A 23,963-nucleotide genomic window follows, 5' to 3' on the forward strand; every position below is an offset into this window, starting at 1 on the left:
GGTGCAATATATTATATCTGTAATCACACCTCTTGGGAGACAGAGATTAGAAGGATCGCCACACAAGGCCAGCATAGGCAAAAAGTCAGTGAGACCCCCTATCTCAACAGACAAGCCAAATGTGGCAGCCTGTGCTTATGATGCTAGTTACTTGAGAAGTACAGATAAGAAGACCACAGTGCAAGGCTAGTCAGTCAGGGAAAGACTGGAATTGAAAAACAACTTAAAGCAAATAAGGCTGGAGGCATAATGCAAATGGTAGAGTGCAAGATCCTGATTTCAAATTCACATACCACCAATGAGAGACAGACACAGAAAGAGACAGAGGGATAGTAGATATGAACCCTTAAGAAGGGTTCACTGATGCACAATTGTAATCTTTCTCCTCTGGAGACTAAGGTAGGACAATGTCAAGTTCAAGGCTAGCCTGTGACACATAAGGAGATTTTGTGTCAAAAAAAAGGAAAAAGTAAGCGAGGTGCTGGTGGCTTACAGCTGTAATTCTAGCTACTCAAGAGGCTGAGACCTGAGGATCATGGTTCAAAGCTGGTTGGGATAAGAAAGTTGGTGAGACTCTTACTTTCAATTAACCACCAAAAAGAGCTGTGACTCAAAGTGGTAGAGATCTAGCATTGAGCAGAAAAGCTGAGGGACAGTGCACAGGCCCCAAGCTTAAGTTCCAGAACCAACAGGCATGCACCTGTTCAGGCACATGTGCACATGCACACACATCTACACATGCACACATATATGAACTAAGAACCCCACATTTGCTTAGATGATCAAGATGACCCTCATGATCTGGGGTAGACTGAGGTGGATGGTGAACCCCAAAATAAATCAATAAAATCGTGGTGTGGCAGACCTCATCCCTCTACAGCTACAATAGGACATCATTACACTACAAAGGAAGAATATACACACACATATATATATATATATATATATATATATATATAATCCCAGTCCTAGGACAGACAGACAGACAGATAGACACACACACACACACACACACACACACACACACACACACACACACACACACACACACACACATTCCCAGTCCTGGGGCTTGAACTCTGGGCACTATCCCTGTGCTACTTTTGCTCAAGGCTAGCGCTCTAGTACTTGAGCCATAGCACCATTTCTGGCTTTTTCTGCATATGTGGTACTGAAAAATTGAACCCAGGGCTTTATGCATGCGAGGCAAGCACTCCACTAAGTCACATTTCCAGCCCTGAAAATAATAGTTTTAAGGCACTCTCGGAGGGGGCTGGCTGGCAGGGCTTTCTGTTGTTTTGTCACAACAGGAAGGTGACAGTGTGCCAGCCAGCAGAATCTCATTAATGCTTTAGTTCTAAATCAGCTTTTGCTCTGGGGCATTCTGTGTATTTGTTAACATGAATAGAGTTCTGCAATCTACTCAGCCCTCACTTTGCCATATTTCCTGAAATGGTTCTGGCCCTTTCTGGACTGGAACACACCTGGGCCAATGATACCCACCCCTCCCACACCCTCATTTCCACCATTGGATACCTATTACTTAGGCTTGGCAATCATAAAAATAGGAAGAAGGCAGAGTTTACATATGCTTTCTGATTTCATTCAGGCATTCCAGTGGATGGCCAACTTTATGCTCCCATAACCAGATGGATGCTGGGAGCAATCAGGCCGTTAATGGCCAAAGCAGAAAGGGACTACATCACTGAGCACCTCTTGGCAACCAAGGCCTTTCCTCCTGCATGATAATGACATGAAAGGTGCTCCTCCAACCCACTTGTATGCTGGGCATGTGCACACACGAACCTGGGCATACACCAAAAAAAATGTAGCAGGTTGTAAAGCCTGAAATAGCTATCCAATTTAAGTTCACTTTGTCTTTGAAAAAACCCTAATGGTGCTTTTAAACTGAAGGGTCTATTGGGGGACCAAAGTCTATGGCAGAAAGAATATTACATTTCAGAAAGCAGACGACCTTGGATTCTGCTTCTAGCTTTTTCATGAATTTAATCATATTGGGGAAACATCCCTGAATTTTATTTGTTCATTTGTAAATCAATGGAATTAGACTAGCTAATTTCTCACAGCACTTGCAACATTCACATCGTTCACATGCATTCTAGAGAAATGCATTTAGTTACATGTGTCTGTACCAACTGGATTGACCATTTAATGTCAGTAATGGGGCTTGAATTTAGGGCCTTGGCACTGTCACTGAACCCTTTGCTTAAGGCCACTCTACCACTTTGACTCAGAGTGCCACTTTCAGTTTTCTGGTGGTTTATTACAGATGAGAGTCTAACAGAATGTCTTGCCTGGGATAGCTTTGAACCATGATCCTCAGATCTCAGCCTCCTGAGTAGCTAAAATTACAGGTGTGAGCACCAGTGCCTGGCTAGATTGACCTTTTTCAAGACTTAAGCACTATGTCTTGGGTAGTTTTCAATACCTATCACCAAACAGAATTCCATGCACAAACCAGATGCTTGATAAATATCTACCAAACACCCTAGAGCCTTCTCAGGTGTTTTAAATTATTACCATTGGGAATGGGACAATTAGAGTTGTCCTATAAGTAGCCATGCCCAGGGTTGTATCATTCCTGTCATTGTTCCTACTTTAACTCACTAAAAGAAACCAATCCACCCTACGCCTTTCTGCTTCTAGAATGTCAAGACAAAGCTAACTGGCCAGATCTTCTGTCTGCATGACAGCTAGGGAACTGGTCAGACACAGGACACACAAGCTGTACTGCATACAAACACCATGAGTCAAGCAGGCCAACCAAGATGGGACTGAATCCCAGATCTTCTCACTTAACTTTGAGACCTTTATTTCATCTGTACAGAGTGGGAACAATCTTAGCACCTATCTCACGGGTTAGTAGAAAGTCATATTATGTACATTGGTGAGCACCTGAGTTGTAGTAGGATCCCGCAATAGTAGTGGGCTCGACTTTTCTTCTACTGCCCCCCACAAAGCCAGCCATTCATGTATCACTTATCACCATACAGGGGATCTGCCAGGTGTCTTTGGGCTAGATGTTCTGCTCCCCAACCAAAGTGGTTATCTCCTGTGGTGCTGGGATGAACAATACTACAGTGTCTGTTGCCTCACAGAACTTTCCTTCTACCATCACCTATCTCAACAGTCTTAGACTGGTTATAATCAAGGAAGAAGGAGAGTACACTTTGTCTGTGTTCTTACGTAGGTTTTGTTAGTGAATAATAGCTGGGTATGTTCAGTATACAGCCACTACTCAATATGTTAATAATGAGAATTAAATCAGAATCAGAAGAGCTGGTGATACCTGAATAAAAGGGAGATGTAATCAATTTCTGAATCATGGCTATTCCATTAACCAGAGTTGAGTGGCCTGAGGAAAGTTACAATTCCATTAAACCTCAGTTTCCTTGTTCAGAAAACAGAAAATAGCCTCACTCCAAAAGACTGGCCTGGAAATCATGATAACTGAAATATTTCTAATAATAGGTAACATTTATTGAAGACGTACCATGTGACTGACAGATGCTAAGTGCTTATGCATGTTATTCCCCGAAGATGTTCTTTTTGTCTCTATTTTATAAGTCAAAAAATTCGGATTATAAAGATAAAATCATTCTCCAAGGGGCAGTGAGTTTGGCCTACGGATAGAGTGCTTGCCCAGCATGCACAAAGCCCGGGGTTTGATTCCTTGGTAGCATATTCACAGAAAAGGCCTGAAGTACTGTGGCTCAAGTGGTAAAGTGATAGCCTTGAGAAATCCCAAGGACAGTGCTGCAGCTCTGAGTTCAAGCCCCATGATTGGCAAAAACAAAATCATTCCCCAATGGTCCACATCAACAAAGTAAATGCAGCTAAGACACAAAGTCTGGGTTTATGGCTTTGTAGCCTGTGGTTTTAATATACTGTCTAGCTCTGAGATCATTTGGTCTGTCTTCCATCCTTATACACCCTGGGTTTTAAAAAAATCTTTCTGCTATGTCATCCCAACCCAATAAGGCCCAGTTCCTCCAAAACCTGAAGACCTAATACTCACAGTGGTGGTCAGCTTGCCTCCGTTCTTCTGCACATACTGGATGGAGTCATGAATTGTGGAAAAGAGACCAAGGAGCACATTCTCCATGTCGTAGATCCTGTACATGCCATTCACGAGCTCCTCCAGAGACAGAATATATTCTCGCCAGTACTTGTCAATCTCCACCACGCCTGCCATACAGCCTTGCATGACCACATTGCAGTAACCACCACAGGGCTTAACCATCATCAGTCCTTGGCAATAAGAGCAATACCACATGCGGGTGAGCATACGGCCACAGTCCTTACTGAATTTCAGGTGATCGGTGGTGTTGATCACTTCAATTCCAAGATTCAGAGCTTGAAGGAAGATTCTAGTGACTTGCAGGGACTTGGAAACCTGGGTCATAATAAGCTTGGGGAAGTTGCCAAATACTTTCAAGTCACGTCTTGCTCCACGGAGACACTCGTTAATGTCTAAGGCTGACTCAGGCAGGCCTGGGTTCATTATCTGGGTATAGATGACTGGAAATAGGCTGTCGAACAATTCATTAACCATATCGTCCACATTAATGTCAGAACCCAAGATGTAGAGAGAGACATCTGTGAAAAATTCACCCACAAACTCAAAAGCTTGAGGGGTCAGGCTTGGGTAGTTGTTCTTGAACATGGCATTGGTATAGTTCTTGGCATGACGAACGACAATCTCAAAGGCCTCTGTAAAATAGGAGATTAAAAAAAAGGCCACAAATTAAAGCATGAAAATGCAAGGGATAATTGAATTTGATAGACTCTATTGCTTTGGTGATTAAAGGTCTCATTTGCCTTAAATAATTGACTCACATTCATTTCTGCCATTACCGATAACGCCTGCAGTTGTTTGTGCCTATAAATCAATTTTCCTTTCTGAATATCAAGCCCAAACTTTGACATGAATATAAATTCTTAAACGCACAAATTATATTTCAAATGACAAAAGCCAGGATTTAGTTAACATTTCAGCCCTTCATGAAAGTATCGATTAAAAATTGGCTAAGTGAGAAGTCATTTTTCATTCTCTTATTGATTTATCCCATTAAAAAGAAATTGTTTTTCACGACTCTTCATTTTTAGACAGAGATAAATATTTGACAACAAACTATATATTGTAGAAACTCACATAACAATTTAAGCCTGCGTGGCCCCAGAGGAAAGGCAAGTTATTAGCCAAGAATAAAAGCTATCACGAATATAATCATTGTTGGTAGATTTTTCTCCAGATAACTTTAAAACGAGCTAAACCGAGCTATGTGACAGATTGTCAGAACTGAAAATGGAATTTATCCATTCAATATGTATATCTGGATGGGAGAAAAAAATCCATCCACTTATCTATACATTTGATATTACAAATAATTGTAAACTGAACATCTGTTAAAAAAAAAGGAAGAAGTGTTACACTTCCTTCGTATGTTCAACATCCTCATGGCTTAGAAGCCTGGCCTGTTCTACTGAGACCACGAATTCATGGGTACATCTGTTGCTGCAACCCTATGGCATAAAGCACAATTAGTGGCATTGGCTTAGAAGAGAAAAATAGTAATGTGACCATCTCATTTTCTCCAGACTGAAATGTTCTAGACACACAGAATGTCAACTAATCAGATTTCTTCCTTTTGATGAGGAAAGGAAAAACAATCACCACATTAGCTTTTTGTGGAAAAACAAACAAAAAGGACCATGTCTACTGAGATGCTTAAAATGAACTTCTTCCAATTCTTTCCAAAATGCAAAGGCCCATGGCAGATGTAGGTCCAAATGATGCCAATTCATGAGCCTTGAAAAATCAAATTATTACTACTCTCAGACTACTGGAGAGACTGTTCTCCAGCAGTTCTTTGGGATCATTTAGTCCAACATTTCAGTCATCTGTGGCGGAAGTGAGCTTTAGGTTTTGCCACCACCATCTGCCTTAGATTCCTCACAAGGTAGAACAGGCTCCCTGGATTCTTCCCTCAGGCTTACGCCTAACCATGTTGAACAGATGCCAGTGAAATTCTACAGAGCGCACAAGCCCACAGGAGAAAAACAATGAGTTTCAATGAGAACTTAACTTTCCACAAAAGGATTTTTTTTTTGCTGTTTTTGTTCATTTTTTGAGGCTGTGTTCCTGTCTATAGTGCTGAAGGCAACTAACGTGTAACCATTACTGGGTTTGCAACTGTGGGACCCTAGGGAAAATTTTTTCTTTTCACTAATTACTGTATTCATTTATTGTTTTGTTTTGTTTAGTATATTAAGCAATTCCTAGAATGATTATTATCTATCTTATAACAATCTTTCTAGCTCCATGTGAGATTTTATACTCAATTCTTTATTCAAAAGGTTGAATAGGGCCAGGAAATCTTCCAGCCTAATATGAATTTGTTTGGGTTGGTACTGGGGTTTGAACTTACAGCTTCACTTTGGTCGGTTCACTTGCTTGGCTCTAACACTAAGACCATACCACCATCCTGGCTTTTTTGCAGGCTATTTTGAAGATGGAGTCTCATGAACTTCTCTACACAAGATGGTTCTGAACTGTGATCCTACATATCTCAGTCTCCTAGGACAACAGGCATGAGCCACCAGTACATGAAAATGAATATTTTAAATCATCCGGAATTCCAAGACTTAAATTTTATTGGCAGCTATCAATCATCTCTTATTTGTAATCCATTATTAGAGCCTAATACTAGGCTTTGTGCTAAGCTCTAAGAGTACATAAGTTCTGGCTAAATTGAGATAGGTGCTACACCATCCTTATCTCAGAAATAGTCACAAGCTATATGTTTACAACTATATAGTGACCGCTATTGTTTGTGAATTTGGTATACTAACCCTGGTTTGCCAGATGCTAAAAGTGAGACTCAGTAAAGTGGAGATATTTTTCCCAAGGTAGCATGACTATGAAAGACAAGCAATGGACCACTTAGTATCTCTCAGAAACAGTTATATTCTAACTGTTCTTAGTGTAAAAACCAATATGTAAATTCTCAAAAATATTTGTAGAAAGTTAAGTTCTATTAGTTATTATTATTATTATTATTATTATTATTATTATTATTGGTTAGACATTATTATTTGTGAGGCTTGAACACAGGGCCTGGGCACTGTCCATGAGCTTTTCCACTCAAGGCTAGCATTCTACTGCTTTGGACTACAGTGCCACCCTGCTTTTCTGGTGACTAATTGGAGATAAGATTCTCGTGGACTTTCCTGTCCCAGCTGGCTTTTAACTGTGATCCTCAGATCTCAGTCTCCTGGGTCGCTAGGATTACAGGTGTGAGCTACTGGTACCTGGCTTAAGTTGTTTTCCCCTCTCTGAATGTAAATATAATATTCTAGAAGAAATTTCAGTCTTAGGACCAATAAAGCAGATGTACATTTTCCCCTTTGCTTTAGGGGGTGAGATGAAATAAGAGAAGGGAGAAAACTGTTACAGACATGTTATCCCAGTGAATTTGTATCATCTAAGTCACAGTAAAAGGAATTCTCTGCCAAGTGAATTTTATTGAAAACACAAATGTACAAGAGATATGTCAGGGATATTCCACCAGTTCTACTGTCAATACCTTTCTTTCACAAAGTTTCTGTTACTAGCACTGCTGATGGATCAATAGTGAAAGAAAATTATAAAAATTCATGAACTCTATTACAGAGCTATAATTATCAAAACAGCTTGGTACTGGCATAAGAACAGGCCTGAAGACCAATGGAATAGAACTGAGGACCCAGATATTAAACCACAGACCTATGGCCACCTAATCTTTGACAAGGGAGCCAAAAAAAAAATAGAATGGAAGGAAGACAGCCTCTTCAACAAGTTGTGCTGGCAGAACTGGTTAAACACCTGCAAAAAACTAAAGTTGGATCCTTCTTTGTCACCCTGCACTAGAATTAACTCCAAATGGATCAAAGACCTCGAGGTAAAAGCTGACACACTGAAAACTTTACAGGAAGGAATAGGAGATACACTAGGCCTCCTTGGCACAGGTCGAAACTTTCTTAATAAGGACCAAGAATCACAACAAATCAGAGAAAGGCTGGATAAGTGGGACTGCATTAAACTGCAGAGCTTTTGTAGGGCAAAGGACATAGCTAGTAAATTAATTAGGAAGCCTACAGAGTGGGAGAAGATCTTCACCAAGCAAACAACGGACAAAGGCCTCATATCTAAAATATATCAACAACTCAAAAAATTGAATCACTCCAAAACTAATCTCCAAAGTAACAACCATCCCATTAAAAATGGGCCAAAGACTTAAAGAGAGTCTTCTCTGAAGAAGAAACAAAAATGGCCTATAGACACATGAAGAAATGCTCAACACCTCTGGTCATAAAAGAAATGCAAGTCAAAATAACGCTAAGATTCCACCCCACTCCAGTTAGAATTGCCAGGATCAGGAAAACGAATAACAACAGATGCTGGAGGGGATGTGGCCAGGAGGGATCACTACTACACTGTTGGTGGGAGTGCAAACTCGTTCAACCACTATGGAAAGCAGTGTGGCAGTGCCTCAAAAGGCTAAACATAGAACTCCCCTATGACCCAGCAATTCCACAGGGCATACTAAATCCACTAGCACACTAATGTTCATTGCAGCATTATTCACCATAGCAAAGATATGGAACCAACCTAGATGTCCCTCAGTTGATGAATGGATCAACAAGATGTGGTATTCGTACACAATGAAATTCTATGCTGCTGTCAGAAAAAAACCGACATCTCCCCATTTGTTAGGCAATGGAAAAACTTAGAAACAAATCATATTAAGTGAAGTAAGCCAGAGTCAAAGGAATTTAGGCTCAATGGTTTCCCTCATTTGTCATAATCAGTAGAAACCTTGGGCTCTAATAGCAGAGATTTGCAATAGAGCAAAACCTTGATACATAAGGCCATATAGTATGAAGCTAATTGAAAGGACCTCTAGGATATTGAAACAAAAGCCATATAATGAATGATTGTTGTCCTTAATGTACTATGTTATCTCTCATCCCTTTTGCTGTCCCTTGGTTATCTCATATTGTTACAGTATCTCACTTTGTTATCTGATATATTGGATATATTTGTATTTGGTTATTTGAAATTGGATAGGGAAGGGGAGAAAACCAAGATGGGAGGGTGAGGGGAGGGTAATGGGGACCAAGACATGTGAAAGGGTATCAATGTATGTGAATTAATGCACCTTCTATCTGGCAAATATCATGTAACCCTTTTATTAATTACAATAAAAAAGGACAATTCTCAAGCCCAGAATTCCACCCCCATGGCCAGAAAAATAAAAAATAAAAAGATATAGTGTACTTATAAAAAAAATTCATGAACTCTTCTGCAGAAAGAATGGCAATAACACTCATTGCAGGGGAAAAGGGCTATAGGTTGAGATTAAAACTCAGATTCTCAGGAGCTCTTTTTCAATATCCATATTCTCAAAACCACTTAGCATATCTGTGGGTTTTACCTAGGACCCTTTTTTTCTAAATCATAGCCAAAGAGAACACAAATGCACAACCAAGGCACTAGGGGGTACTTAGAAGAATGAACACTAGGTGAGAAGAGATTGCTCAGCGTTTCTTGGTACCTTGAGACTGCACAAATGAAAAGTCAAGGACCAGGAGAACTGGAAAAGGATTTAGTCTATGGATATCATGCAATGAAATGGAGACATACAAGGGCTGATACACAGCAAGGTTTCTAGATGCTTCCATCATCTGCTTAGTCACATAATATGACTACATCTTAGTACAATCAATGTCCTCTTCAAATTAAGATGCCCCAAAAGAAGAGGAACCAAATTTGCATACCTTTTTTAAATGGTTCAGTAAGTTTTTCTATGATCCCCTTAGGATATGTAGTCTACCATTAGAAACAAAATCACTGTCCTTCTTATCTAGTGCTGGTAAACCTACATTAGATTCAATAAAAGGAAATAGGCTTTTATGGGCCTTTTTTGGTAGAAAGTTGAGAATTTTTAAAAAGCAGGCCGAGGTTAGAAAAAGAGAGGAAATAAATGAACCATAGAATCCTTTTCAAGCTCTACAGAATAAGGCAATCCCTACAGGAGCCGTCCATTCCCCTCCTCCTCCACCCTCCAGGGCAGATTTTACCACCACTGTAAGAATAGCAAATTGTTTGTAATAAGAACCTTCTATACTTTTAGGATAAATGCTTCACAATGGCCTGAACTTAAAAACAGCCCTTATTTTCAAACATAAGTAACTCAATGGAAAAAAAGAATACTTATGCTTATAATTATCCTATAATGTTATGCTAGTACTTATGCTTACAAGAGGCATGCCAGAATTTATGGTAAACTTACTCCCATACACCTTGTTATTCAACTCTGTAATAACCATATCTGTCTGGAGTCATTTTTAAAAAATTTCTGATAAGGAGACTTAAGATGATGAGCTCAAGTGACACACACAAGGTAATACTTCCAGTTCAATGGCAGGGCATTAATTTGAATGGAAGGGTACTTAAGTAATTTTGTTGAGGATGGACTAACTTGAGAGTTCAACCTCCTGAAATCTTAGCCTTATGAATCTGCTACATTTCTGTGAGTTTTTGCCTCAATAAATGACCCAAATATTTTAGAATGAAAATCCAAGGCAGATCTTTCTTTTCAGACAGTAGTGATAATTTGTAAATAAGACTGAATATTCTGCATGATAGATACCTGCACTATAAGAGCTATGAATGTTACCAAAGTCTAATATATTTGAGAGACATCGGAGGAAACTGAATCCTCCAATAACTAGAACTATAATACACATTAAATATACCAGATCCTAGTCAAATCAACATAAAACTTCATAAAAGTCTAATGACAGCCAGGTCTGATTACTCACATCTACAATTTCAATCCAGAGTTGGAAACCCATAACTAATGAAAGGAAATGCTAGATATCAAATATACTGAAAGAAATGATGCATGCCTTTCATAGACTCATACTATATCCAACAACAGAAAGATTCATTGAGTTTGAAGCAACATTAGTGAAAGCTGTCCATACTAAACCGTGGAGAAAAGAAAGGATGAGAGAAAATAGTAGGGAAAGAAAGAAGGAAGGAAAGAAAAGAGAAAAAAAAGCAGAAGTGGATCCCTGTGAATTTCAAGACACATTCATAAGGTTTAAAATATGTCTGCCTGTAATTCCAGAAAAAAAATGAAGCTGAAGAAATATTTGTAGTATGGCCAAATTTTTTCCTAAATTCATGATGGATATCATGTACAGGCCCAAAAGAGCTCAGAGAACAAGAGCAGAGAATAAGAGAAACTCCTTAGAAAAGTTAACAGGTGACTCGTTTTACAGAAATAAGAATTACATCAGTTTCCTCATTGAAAATTATGTGAGCCAAAAAGAATGAAGTGAAAAATTTTAAGTGGAGAAAGGAAGGAAGGAAGGAAGGAAGGAAGGAAGGAAGAAAGAAAGAGGATTGGCGGAATATGGCAGCAGTTCATTGTGAGTCTTTCTGAGCTCTCGTCAAGACACCAGTTCTAGCATCGTAGGGGAAAGTTCATACCCAAAGATCCATCCTAAGTAAGCTTTAGCACCACAGAGATCTCAGTCAGAGAGGAAAAAGGCAAAAAACCGGTGCAAGAAGACAGTGTGGAGCCACTCCATCAGTTGCACAGTGGCCATGGCGCCAGCTGCTCCCCAAACGAGCCGCTGTAGAGACAAAGCCTTCCTCTGGAGCAGATAGTGCTTCTTGGCAGTGCAGACCTGCGGGCTGCAGACAGAGCCTGACCGAGCCGCGAGCCCCTCACCTACCTGCAGCACCGACCTGCCAGCTTCACGGACCCAGACAACCGAGGAAATTGTGAGTACTTCACAAAAGACATCTTCACTTCTGCTCGTAGATTTGCATTGGGAAGGAATCCCATCCCCCACCATCCAAAAGCAGTGCCATCTTGACTACTGACAAAGCTCCTGCCATTTCAACTAGAGCCTGAGAAGTGGGGGTGGCAGTGCCATCTTTCAAAAGAGCAAAGGTTTTTTGTTTGTTTGTTTGTTTTTTTCCCCAGAGTCAACATAGCCGGATATCCGTTTCCCTGCACTAGCGGAAGTAGTTCCTCCTGGGTGGGGCCGCTCTCCCAGTAACAAAGCCAGAGGCTGCTCCGCCCCAGGCTCTCTGCTGATCTGGCTAAAGCCCAAGCTACCAAAGATAGTCGAATTTCTCCTGCAGGACTCATAAAGCTCGCTGCCCTGCCAGTAAATTAACCTGGTTGAACTGTCACAGAGTCCCCAAACCAAATCTGGAAGACAGAACTTTTTCTGCCCAATCAAGCAAATGGATCAGAAAAACCACAAAGCCAACTCACAGGAGAAAGAGACTTGTCAAAGTGTTTGGATCCCAAATTTAGTGGAGAGAGAAGTTTCCCACCCTCCCCTGAAAAAAAACCTGAAGAATACCTATTTTTTTCTTTTCTAACCATTTTTTCAAATTTTAATACTTTTTTCATTTGCATTTTAACTTGTTCTTTTTTTGCCATTTTACCTCCATCCTCTTTTTTTCCCGCTTTTTTAAAATAATATTTTCTATTCTACTTTTTTTTGCTTTCCTTCTGTCATGGTGGTCATTCCTAGAAACATAGTGACAACACTGTGTACAGACTTATTACAAATTATATTTTTATTGATACAATCCCCTGCTTTTTAATCTGTCAGTTCTTATGTATATGTATGTGTTCAATTATACAGTAGGTCCAGAGTGACTTAAATATAGAGATTGGATTGTGGGTTTTTTGGTCATAAAACTGTGTTGGGTGGTGTTATTAGAATTGTCTGTAAGTGCACAAAAAAAGGCAGAAACTGATAATACCAGTCTAAAATTGTGAACTTCTACTGTCTGGCCAGATAAAGAACAATAGGTTGGTTGTATCTTAAAATTGTAATCTTGTGTAGTATTAGTCTTACTCCCATTTTCAAATGGGCAGAACAAGAAACTCAAGAAAAATGACAAATCAAGGAATAGCATCTCCCACCCAATATAAACAGGCAATAGAGTAGTCAATGGCAAACCTAAAGGTAGTTCTCTAAATGCTATACAAATGTAATTGGTAACCATGATTAATGAAAAGTTTGAAAATACACAGAAAGATATATGTGAACGAGAGGAAGCCACATGTAAACGTGAGGAAGCCATAAACAAGGCCATACATGAACATGAGGAAGCTATAAAGAAGGATATATGTGAATGTGAGGAAGAGATGGATGAATTTCTAGCCACACTGAACCAACAAATTTGAGAATCTAGAAGAAATAGATGAATTCCTAGCCAATATTAACATACCCACACTTAACCAAGAAGAACTATCCCAACTAAACAGACCTATTTCAAGCAGTGAACTAGAAATGACAATAAGAGGACTCCCATCCAAGAAAAGCCCAGGGCCAGATGGATTCGAAGCTGAATTCTATAACGTCTTCAAAGCAGAGCTCACACCAATACTCCTCAAGCTCGTCAACGAAATTGAAAGCAAAAGATCTTTGCCAAACTAATTCTATGAAGCCACTATAACCCTCATCCCAAAACCAGACAGAGATTCATCAAAGAAAGAGAACTATAGACCCATTTCTTTGATGAATATTGATGGAAAACTGCTCAGCAAAATACTGGCCAATGCTCTTCAGCAACTCAACAAAAATATACACTATGATCAAACAGGATTCATCACAGGGATGCAAAGCTGGTTCAGTATACACAAGTCAATTAATATAATTCATCACATCAACAGGAGTAAAGAAAAGAATCATATTATTGTCTCAGTAGATGCAGAAAAGGCATTTGACAAGATCCAACACCCATTTATGCTAAAAGCTCTGGAGAAATTAGGAATCCATGGAACATTCCTCAGTATAATAAAGGCTGTGTATGACAAACCCAGAGCTATCATTATACTTAATGGCGAAAAGCTAAAGCCATTTCCTCTAAAATCAGAAATGAGACAAGGATGCCCACTCTCTCCATTCCACTTTAACATGGTGTTAGAATTCCTAAACAGAGCAATAAGGCAAGAAGCAAGCATAAAGGGGATCCAAATAGGGAAAAGGGGAATTGAAACTTTCCCTCTTTGCAGAGGACATGATTCTGTATTTAAAGAATCCTATAGACTCCACTCACAAGTTGCCAGAACTGATTTGAAACTTTGGCAAGGTAGCAGGGTATAAAATTAATCTCAAAAATTAGCTGCCTTCTATATACCAACAATGAGAGGATTGAGGCAGCAATCAGGAAAGCAGCTCCTTTTACAATGGTCTCAAAGAAAATAAAGTACCTAGTAATTGACTTAACTAAGAATATAAAGGGCCTTTATGATGAAAACGTTAAAATCCTGAAAAAAGGAAATTAAAGCAGAACTGAGGAAATGGAAAAACCTCCCATGGTCCGGAAGAATTAACATCGTGAAAATGGCAATCTTGGCAAGGCCTATCTAGAAATTCAATGCAATACTCATCAATATCCCAATGTCATTCTTTAAGGAAATAAAAGAGACAGTCCAAAATTTCATATGGAATAATAAAAGATACTGTATAGTAAAAACAATTCTTAGAAGAAAGAACAGCTGTGGAGGAATTTCAATACCAAACTTTAGACTCTATTACAGAGATATAGTAACCAAAACAGCTTGGTACTTGCACAAGAACAGGCCTGCAGACCAATGGAATAGGACTGAAGGCCCAGAAATCAACCCATAGACCACCTAATCTTTGATAAAGGAGCCAAAAAAATAGAATGGAAGAAAGACAGCTTCTTCAACGAGTGGTGCTGGCAGAATTGGTTAAGCACCTGCAGAAAACTAAAGTTGGACCCTTCAATGTCACCCTGTACCAGGATTAACTCCAAATGGATCAAAGACCTGGAGATAAAAGGAGATACACTGAAAACTTTATAAGAAGGAATAGGAGATACAATAGATATCCTTGGAACAGGTCAAAACTTTCTTAGTAAGGACCCAGAAACACAACAAATCAGACAAAGTCTGGATAAGTGGGACTGCATTAAACTGTAGAGATTCTATATGGCAAAGGACATAGCTAGCAAACTAACAAGAAAGCCTACAGAGTGGGAGAAGGTCTTCACTAACCATACACAGACAAAGGCCTCATATCTAAAATATTTCATCAGCTCAAAAAAATCGAATCACTCCAATACTAATCTCCAAAGATACAACCATCCCAATAAAAGATGGGCCAGAGTTAGAGTCTTCTCTGAAGAAGAAATAAGAATGGCATATAGACACATGAAGAAATGCTCAACATCTCTGGCCATAAAAGAAATGCAAGTCAAAATAACTTTAATATTCCACCTTACTCCAGTTAGAATGGCCATGATCAAGCAATCAAATAACAACAGATGCTGGCGGGGATGTGGCCAGGAGGGATCACTACTACACTGTTGGTGGGAGTGCAAACTCGTTCAACCACTATGGAAAGCAGTATGGCAGTTCCTTAAAAGACTAAACATAGAGCTCCCCTATGACCCAGCAATTCTACTACTTGGCATTTACCCAATTGTCCAGAAACAAGGACATACTAAATCCACTAGCACAACAATATTCATTGCAGCACCATTTACCATAGCAAAAATATGGAACCAACCCAGTTGCCCCTCAGTTGATAATTGGATCAACAAGATGTGGTATTTATACACAATGGAATTCTATGCTGCTGTCAGAAAGAATGACATCACCCCATTTGTAAGAAAATGGAAAGACTTAGAAAAAAATCATATTAAATGAAGTAAGCCAGACTCAAAGGAACATAGGCTCAATGGTTTCCCTCATTTGTCATAATGAGTAGAAACCTTGGGCTCTCCTAGCAGAGTTTTGCAATAGAACAAAACCCAGATACTTAAGGCCATATAGAATGAAAGGACCTCCATGACATAGAAACAAAAGCCATACAATGAGTGATTGTTGTCTTTAATGTACAATGTTATCTCTCATCTGTTTTGCTGTCCCTTGGTTATCTCATATTGTTACAATATTTCACCTGATTATCTGATATATTGTATATATGCGTATTTGGTTATTTGAAATCGGATAGGGAAGGGAAGAAAACAAGATAAGAGGTTGGGGTGAGGGGAGGGAAATGGGGACCAAGACATGAGAAAGGGTATCAATGTATGTGAAGTAATGCACCTTCTATCTGGTAAATATAATATAACCCCTTCTACTAATTACAATAAAAATATATGAGAAAAAATAAAATAAAATCATTAAAAAACAAAAAATGTATAGCATTAAATGTACATATTAAAAAATAAAACTACTTGCCTAGCATGTACAAGTCCCTGGGTTTGATTCCTTGATTTAAGGAGGAAGGGAGGAGAGAAGGAGAGTAGTAAGGATATCAAATCAGTAATCCAAGATTCCAACAGAGGAAATACAGAAAGAAGAGCAATGTAAAATTTAAACTAAACACAAGTAAACACATTTAGAAATCAGAACACAAATGTAAAAAACTGAAAACGAAAAAGGAATAGATAAATCTAATGAAAATCAAATTGTTTCTTTGAAAAATTTGATTCAATTAAAAATTATCCAGTCAATTTAACCAAGAAAATATATAGAAGACAAAAATTCTAATATGAGAAATGGAAGAGGGCTCAGCTTCCATGCATATTAAAAACCTTCTAGGTGAATATGAATGAGCAGGTTTATGCCTACAAACTTGATTTTAAAAAGCGGACCTATTCGTTAAAAGACACAAAGAAAAGACACAAAGAAAAATAACCTCAATTGGTCTTTATCTATTAAAGGCATTAAATCGATAATTAATTATCTTGCAAAAAAAGGAAACACCCAGTCTAGCTGGTTTCCCTGGTGAGTCCCACGGAAAAGTATGTAATTCTCTACACTCTCTTCTGGAAAATGGAAGCAGAGGGAATGCTTCTTAACTCATGAAACCAACTTCACCCTAATATCAAAATCAGAATACGTTATTATAAGAAAGCTATAGTAAAATAAGGCAATATAGTATGATGCTAAATGAAAGGACCTCCAGAATATAGAAACAAAAGCCATATAATTAGTTATTTTTGCCCTTAATATACTATGTTATCTCTCCTCTCTTTTGCTGTCCCTTGGTTATCTCATATTGTTACAATATTTCACCTTGTTATCTGATATATTGTATATATGCCTACTTGGTTATTTGAAATAGGATAGGAAAGGAGAGAAAACAAGATGAGGGGCAGGGCTGGAGGGAAGGAAATGGGCACCAAGACATGAGAAAGGGTATCAATGTTTGTGAAGTAATACACCTTCAATTTGGTGAATATAATGTAACAGTTCTACTAATTGCAATAAAAATATATGAAAAAAGAAAGCTATAGTAAATATGTGTCATAAACAATGTAGCAGTGAGGTTCACATGACAATATGCAGGAAATGAACTTTATAACTTGGGAGGGGTTGGGACTAGAGAAAGTGGGAGGAAAACAAGGGAAGCAGTCACAATGTCCGAGAAGAAATATACTCACTACCTCTTGAGTGTAACTGTAACCCTGCTATACATCACCATGATAATAAAATTTCAAAAAATAAATACAAAACCACAACAAATTATTAGCAAATGAAACTCAACAGTGTATAAAAGAATGATATACTATGGACAAGTTGGATTTACTGTAGAAGAAAAGACTGATTCAGCAGTCAAAACTCAAGTGGGTATGATGTACCCATCCAATCAACAGCAGAAGAAAAATCATGTCACTGTATCAATAGATGTGGAGAAAACACTTGCTAAAATTCAACATCATTCATGATGAAAAGCTCTCAGTGAACTAGGAAGCCAGAGAAATTTTATTTGACAACTAATATCAACAAAGAATCTTACAGCTCACATCTGATTTCAAACTGAAAAACAGCTTCCTCTCTGTAAGACTGAGAAACACTCAAAGAAGTCCATTTTCCAGCACTCCTATCCATCGTTACATGTGAACTTCTGATTAATGTGATAGAAGAAAAGGAAATAAAAGATTTACAAATAAGGATAACTACAAAACTCTGATGAAATAAATCAAAGAATATCTCAACAAATGGGAATGATCAAGATTTAGACAGGAAGATAGTATGAAGAAAGATGAGTTTTTCATAACATGAGTTATACACTCAACAGACTCCTAATCAAAAGCCCTGAAGGGTATTTCATATACATTAATATTAAAGCTTTTATGGAAAGGCAAAAGCCATCACAGCAGTGAATAAGAACAAAACTGGAAATGGAGTATATGCCTCAGAGATACAACACTTGGCTACTATTTTTTTAATCTGATATGTTAGATAGCACTATTTGAGTTTATTTTTTCTCTCATTTTATTTTTTATTATCGAGGTAATGTTCAGAGGGGCTATAGTTACATTCATCAGGCATTACTTCTCACACATTGACACCCCTTCTCATGTTTTTCCCCCTTTTCCCTCCCCCCATCATTTTGTTTTCCCCCCTTCCCTTTCCTATTTCAAATAATCAAATGTATATACCATACACTTGACTACTATTTATGAGCATCTGGGTTTTATCCCCAGAACCTTCTATTGCCCTTCCCTTCAAAATCCTACAAAGTTCGAAGACTGCATGACTTCAACTTGAGGATTCCTGTAAAGTTATAGTAATAGGGACAGAATGGTTTCAGTAAAAAGAAAAGACTAATGAACTAAAATATGGAATCTATTAATAGATCCATACAAATACAATCAACTCACTTTTGACAAAAAAAGACAAAGACAACTCAGTGAAGAAAGAACATCCTTTCAAATAGTGTTGAAACAACTGGATATCCCCTCACTAAGAAACTAACCTGGATACAGATCTGTGTGTGTGTGTGTGTGTGTGTGTGTGTGTGTGTGTGTGTGTGTGTGTGTGCATGCGCACATGTGCACACACGTGTGTGTCAGTCCTACGGCTAGAACTCAGGGCCTGGGCACTGTCCCTTTTTTATTCGGCTGGTCATGGGGCTTGAACTCAGAACCTGAGTGCTGTCCCTGAGCTATTTTGCTCAAGGATAACATTCTACCACTTGAGCCACAGCTCCAATTCTGGGTTTATGTTTTTGGTGGTTAATTGGAGCTAAGAGTCTCACAGAGATTCCTGCCCTGGTTAGCTTTGCACTATATTACCTGTTTGATTTGTCTTTGGTCTGAAGCTATTGTAAACAAATAATGCCCCCCATTTTTTTGCTGGTTCTTGGGCTTGAACATTTTCCCTGAGCTCAAAGTTAGCACTCTATTACTTAGGCCACAGCACCACTTCCAGCTTTTTCTGTGTATGTAGTACTGGAGGAATAGAACCCAGGGTTTCATGCGTGTTAGGCCCAATTTTTGAAACTGAAAACTTGGACCTTGGAAATTAATCCTTGATAGAACTAGTGACAGTAACCACTGAAGAGTATTATTACTATTTATTTTTCCTTCAGTCTATTTAGACATTTCTTTGGTGAGTTAGGGAGTTTATAAGTATAATGCATGTCATATGGTAGCTGATTATAATTTCAGTGGGTAAAACCACTGGAAAAAATTAATGGACCAAAAATTCAAACAAGTAACACATTTCAATGCTATTTTTGAATACCAACTTAAAAAAATCAGCTACACAGGAATTGCAAGTTTGAATGGCAAGCCTTACTTTTGGGGGAGGAGATCAGGGGAATGATACTGAGAAAGCCTCACATTTAAAAAACTATTTCATACAGAAAACCCTAGAAGTATAGATGTAATGTCTGTTGGACTTTTCTGGCATTTTATATCTCAGAGTAATTAAACTAGAATTAACCCAGCTTAGAAAAAATTTGCTATGAAATATGTATGTCATTTATTTGTGTAGAACTAGGACCAGCCTATAAATGGATATAGTCTTATGGTTTAAGTTTCACATACCAAGATTTTAAATATAAGCTACAACAATCAAGGGAAAGAATGAAGGAAATATAATTTCATGGGTTATTACATATAGCATTAGACAGACAGATAGATAATGATCACATTTCCCCCACAGGCCATTACAGACCAGAGAAGATAATTAAAATGATTCATTCAAGGAGTCTTCAGAAACAAGAAGTGCATATCTCTAACTACTAGAAAATTTATGAGTCTGCAACAGTTGACCACACTTTTGCCCCATTAGCCCAATTAGTTCTTAACCTTTACCCTCCACTGGTTTTCCTGAACAACTAGTTTACTTTCACCTTCTGGACTCTGTGATACATAGCATAATTTTCCCATCCTCATATTTATGACTAGAAAGTGTAGAGCTACATTTCCAATCTACCTCTATCAATGATAATAAAGCTCATGTTATGTGTTTTCTGTCATAACTGTCCTCCTGGTTCCATCTTACTTTCCTTAGCTTTTCCCATTTGCCTGACTGTTCATATGTACTTTTCTTGAATTGTGTCTTAGTTTTATGAAATATATTATATATATACATATAGATTCATATATGTACATATATTTTGTAGAATATTTAGCATTGTTTTAGGAACAATGTAGGATATAAATAAGGAAGTAAAAGAGATGGAGAGAAAGGAGCTGTCTCTACTACTTTAAGACAAAACAGCGTTGTGCTAACATCGAGCATGAACAGGAATGGCAACCACAGAAATGCAACCATTGTTAGTGGCATGAATTGCTAGTAACATATCAACTTATTATGTATTTCCCGAACACTTCGTATCCTGCAAGTGCTTTCCACACAAAGCTTTGGTGAGTATGAAAGCAGAAGACTCCTGTTCCTCATGGCTAGTAGAAGTCTCCCAAGAAACACATCCCAATTCAAACCGCAACTTTTTTTTGCCACCGAACTTATCACAGGCTCTAGCCATATGCAAACTCAGTAACATTAACCTCTTGCTAGAAAATTAATGACCATTTATAGGGTATCTTAGTTGCCTCATTAGACAGATTACACTTGCATAAAAGATACTTTTTTTCATTTACTATTTAGTAAATGCACATTATCTGATTGGCTGTGAATAAAACATGAAGATGACAAGGCCCCTGGCCCTAAAGTCTTGTAATCACCATCTGTGATAAAATACTAGATGACTTATCTCATTGAAAGTTACTACGTTAATATGAAAGGACATTTTTTTTCCAAGAACATCATCTAGCTCTAATACTTATATAGTATACATTGGAAAGAGGTCACCATCTGTTAACTGCCTCATGTCATTCAGATGTTTTTAAACATAGATTTTTAAATCTATATTCTAAAGAGGGGAGGTAAATAAGGATGGATACGGTTGAAGGACTTTTCTGCATATATGATGATAGAACAATCAAATCTGCTGAAATTGTCTTTAAAAAGGGGAATAGGATAGAATGATGGGAAAGCAGAACACATTGGAATACATTTGTACATATGTGCAAATGTCACAGTGAAGACCCCCTTTTGCATAATTAATTTGACAATAACAAACAAAAATAAAATATATGTTGTAATTTGATCAACTCTTCCTTCTCTATTATCAAAAGTGAGTGTGTGGTATGTGCACTGGTTATTGCATCTGTGTAAACAGCATCTGAGAGAAACATTATCCACATATTCACACATGAGGTCTATGAAACTAAAGGTCAAAGTCAAGTTATACAGCTCTGTAGTTGTGGGTGGCAGCAAACAAATATAGGATTCTTGACTATCTGTGCACTCACTGATCATCACACTATATTCATCTCCTTCAAAGGAAAATTTTATATAGCATTAGATTACAAAGCAATTAAAGATGGGCATTAGATATAAAGAAGAACTAGCATCCTTGGAACATTTTATATTCTGTCAGACAATATTTTGAGAATTTTACATGGGTTGATTCATGTACTTCCCCAAATCACTCAATGAACTAAATATACAATGGTCTCCATTCTGTAGATAAGAACACTGATGCACAGTGGTTTCCTGCCTAGGCTGGCTTTGAACCAAGATCCTCAAATCTCAGCCTCCAGAGTAGCTAGGATTACACGCATGAGCTACCAGCACCCAGCTTAGTTGAATATTTTAGCAAAATGAGGAAGCAAATGTTAGAAGTTGTGAAAATGGAAAATCAGTGATTGAGAAGATCTCAGAGTTAATTATAACTTATAAGAAGAAAGGATGATATCAAAAAGACTACACATATTTTTCAGGAAGACAAATTGTACTATTCGATTCAGTGTCCCTATTTGGTGTTGTCTGAGCTCTGTTAGACACAGCCACAGGGAGTGTCCTAATCTTGTAGAACGTATCATTTTCCAATCCAGAAATACTACACCAACCAGCCAGTATTATCTCAAAACCAGAGACAAGGGACTGTCTTGCCATCATCTGTCCCGAACTTCTAATGGTAATTCTTCCATAAGAGCAATGTCTACAATTTCTAAACTATTTGACAACCTTTTGGCCAACTTTGCCTCTACTTCTTCATCGCTATTACAGATAAAGGAAGAAAGAAAACTGAGCTTAGAATCTTTCTTTTCTATTTTCTTAGATGTTTACTTTTCTATTTGCTTCTAGATGTTTTACCCTCAAAAGCTCACAGTGAATTTCCTTCCTTTTACTTCCCCTAAGTCCTCAGCCCCACAAACACAAATTTAATATTTAAATCCGCAGGGAACAGGGGAAGTGAATCAGGAAAACATATTTCCATCCAGACAGATGGACAAGAGAGAATATACACTGTGCAGGCTCAATCCATGGTATGAGAACAGCTGTGCGAAAGGAAATCCAGCTGTTGGCGAGGCTGGACCAAGTTATCTGTGCTCTCAGAACACTGACATTCTCTGGACTCAAAGGAAACAGTGACTGAATTACTAAAAGGCTCGGGAACTATTTAAAAATACTGCTTGCAGTGACCTGATGTCTAAAGTGGCTTTCTGCCAGAAGGACCTTTGCCATAGTGCTGCATTCAAGAGGACTTGTTTTAAAGGGACATTTAAAAATGGCCATTGCTGTCATTTGGCAATGTGCCTGGGAAAGACTGCTTTTGAGACTGGATATTTAAAACAGAGTCACTAAAATCCAAGCTCCAGTCGCTTTCCCTAATGAGGTTTTCTAATCCTGTTGCTTAACACTTTCCTTAAACCTTCCTGGGGGGAGGGCTCTTATGGGTACAGGATTGGGAGGTATTCCCAACTCCTACATAAACTAAGAAAAAAAACACATCTTAAGTTGACCTCACTAGCTCGACTTAGCTAAAAAAAATCTAGTTCATCAAATCCAGAATATTGGAGTCTATATTCCTGAAAATTCTATTTGAAGAAAAGCTAACCAGAAATGGCTCCAAATATTATTGCTCAAGTTGGAGGGAAAGAGATGAATGATGATTCAAATTTGTCCTTTTCCAAAATTTCCATGTGGAAGTCACCAAAACCAGCATCTCTAGTACAAAATGCTGAAATCAAATGAGAAAAATAAACTTTTATAGTCTTCCTTTGGATATAAATTGCCTGGGCACAGAGGTAGGAAAGAAATTATTGGTGTCATGGACTCCTGGCCCACTATGACATTAATGTCTATTGGAATATTAATGAAAATGATGTTCAAATCACTCCTGTAATACACCCATAATTAACTGACCTTTTTTTTTACTTACTGTCTTTAAGCTTTTCAGAACATTCAGATCTAAGCATTTCCTATAGAATGTTACCTATACTCACATATGCCATCAAACTCTTTTTAACTTGTTTCTGTTCTCTCTGTCCTTTTGCATCTCCTTTATTGAATGCTTCCTCCTCCCCAGAGAGAATTCAATGAATGTTTCCATAAAAAAGAAAAGTTTACATGATGTTTCTCATATAGAGTATAATTTTTTTGAGAGGGGCTCTGTGCGTCTGCTCACATATTGGCTTGCAAACTAGATTCCCAACAATGAAGCTGACCAGAAAAGAATGTTAATTTCTGTGAAAGCATCTGTTACTATTGATAAATTCGCTACAATTGGTC

The 23,963-nt window shown here is 38.1% G+C and overlaps 1 protein-coding gene across 1 annotated transcript in view; it reads right to left on the reverse strand.

Moving 5' to 3' along the window:
- Gpc3 (glypican 3) overlaps positions 1–23,963 on the reverse strand; it is a 406,231-nt gene that overhangs the window by 174,326 nt on the left and 207,942 nt on the right. Inside the window, exon 3 of the mRNA XM_090326767.1 lies at positions 4,040–4,734. Within this exon, the coding sequence (XP_090182893.1) occupies positions 4,040–4,734 (695 nt within the window). The remainder of the gene's footprint in view (positions 1–4,039; positions 4,735–23,963) is intronic.

This window comes from Megascapheus bottae, chromosome X, assembly GCF_031878675.1.
Source record: "Megascapheus bottae isolate mThoBot1 chromosome X, mThoBot2.hap1, whole genome shotgun sequence".
Classification (NCBI taxonomy): domain Eukaryota; kingdom Metazoa; phylum Chordata; class Mammalia; order Rodentia; family Geomyidae; genus Megascapheus; species Megascapheus bottae.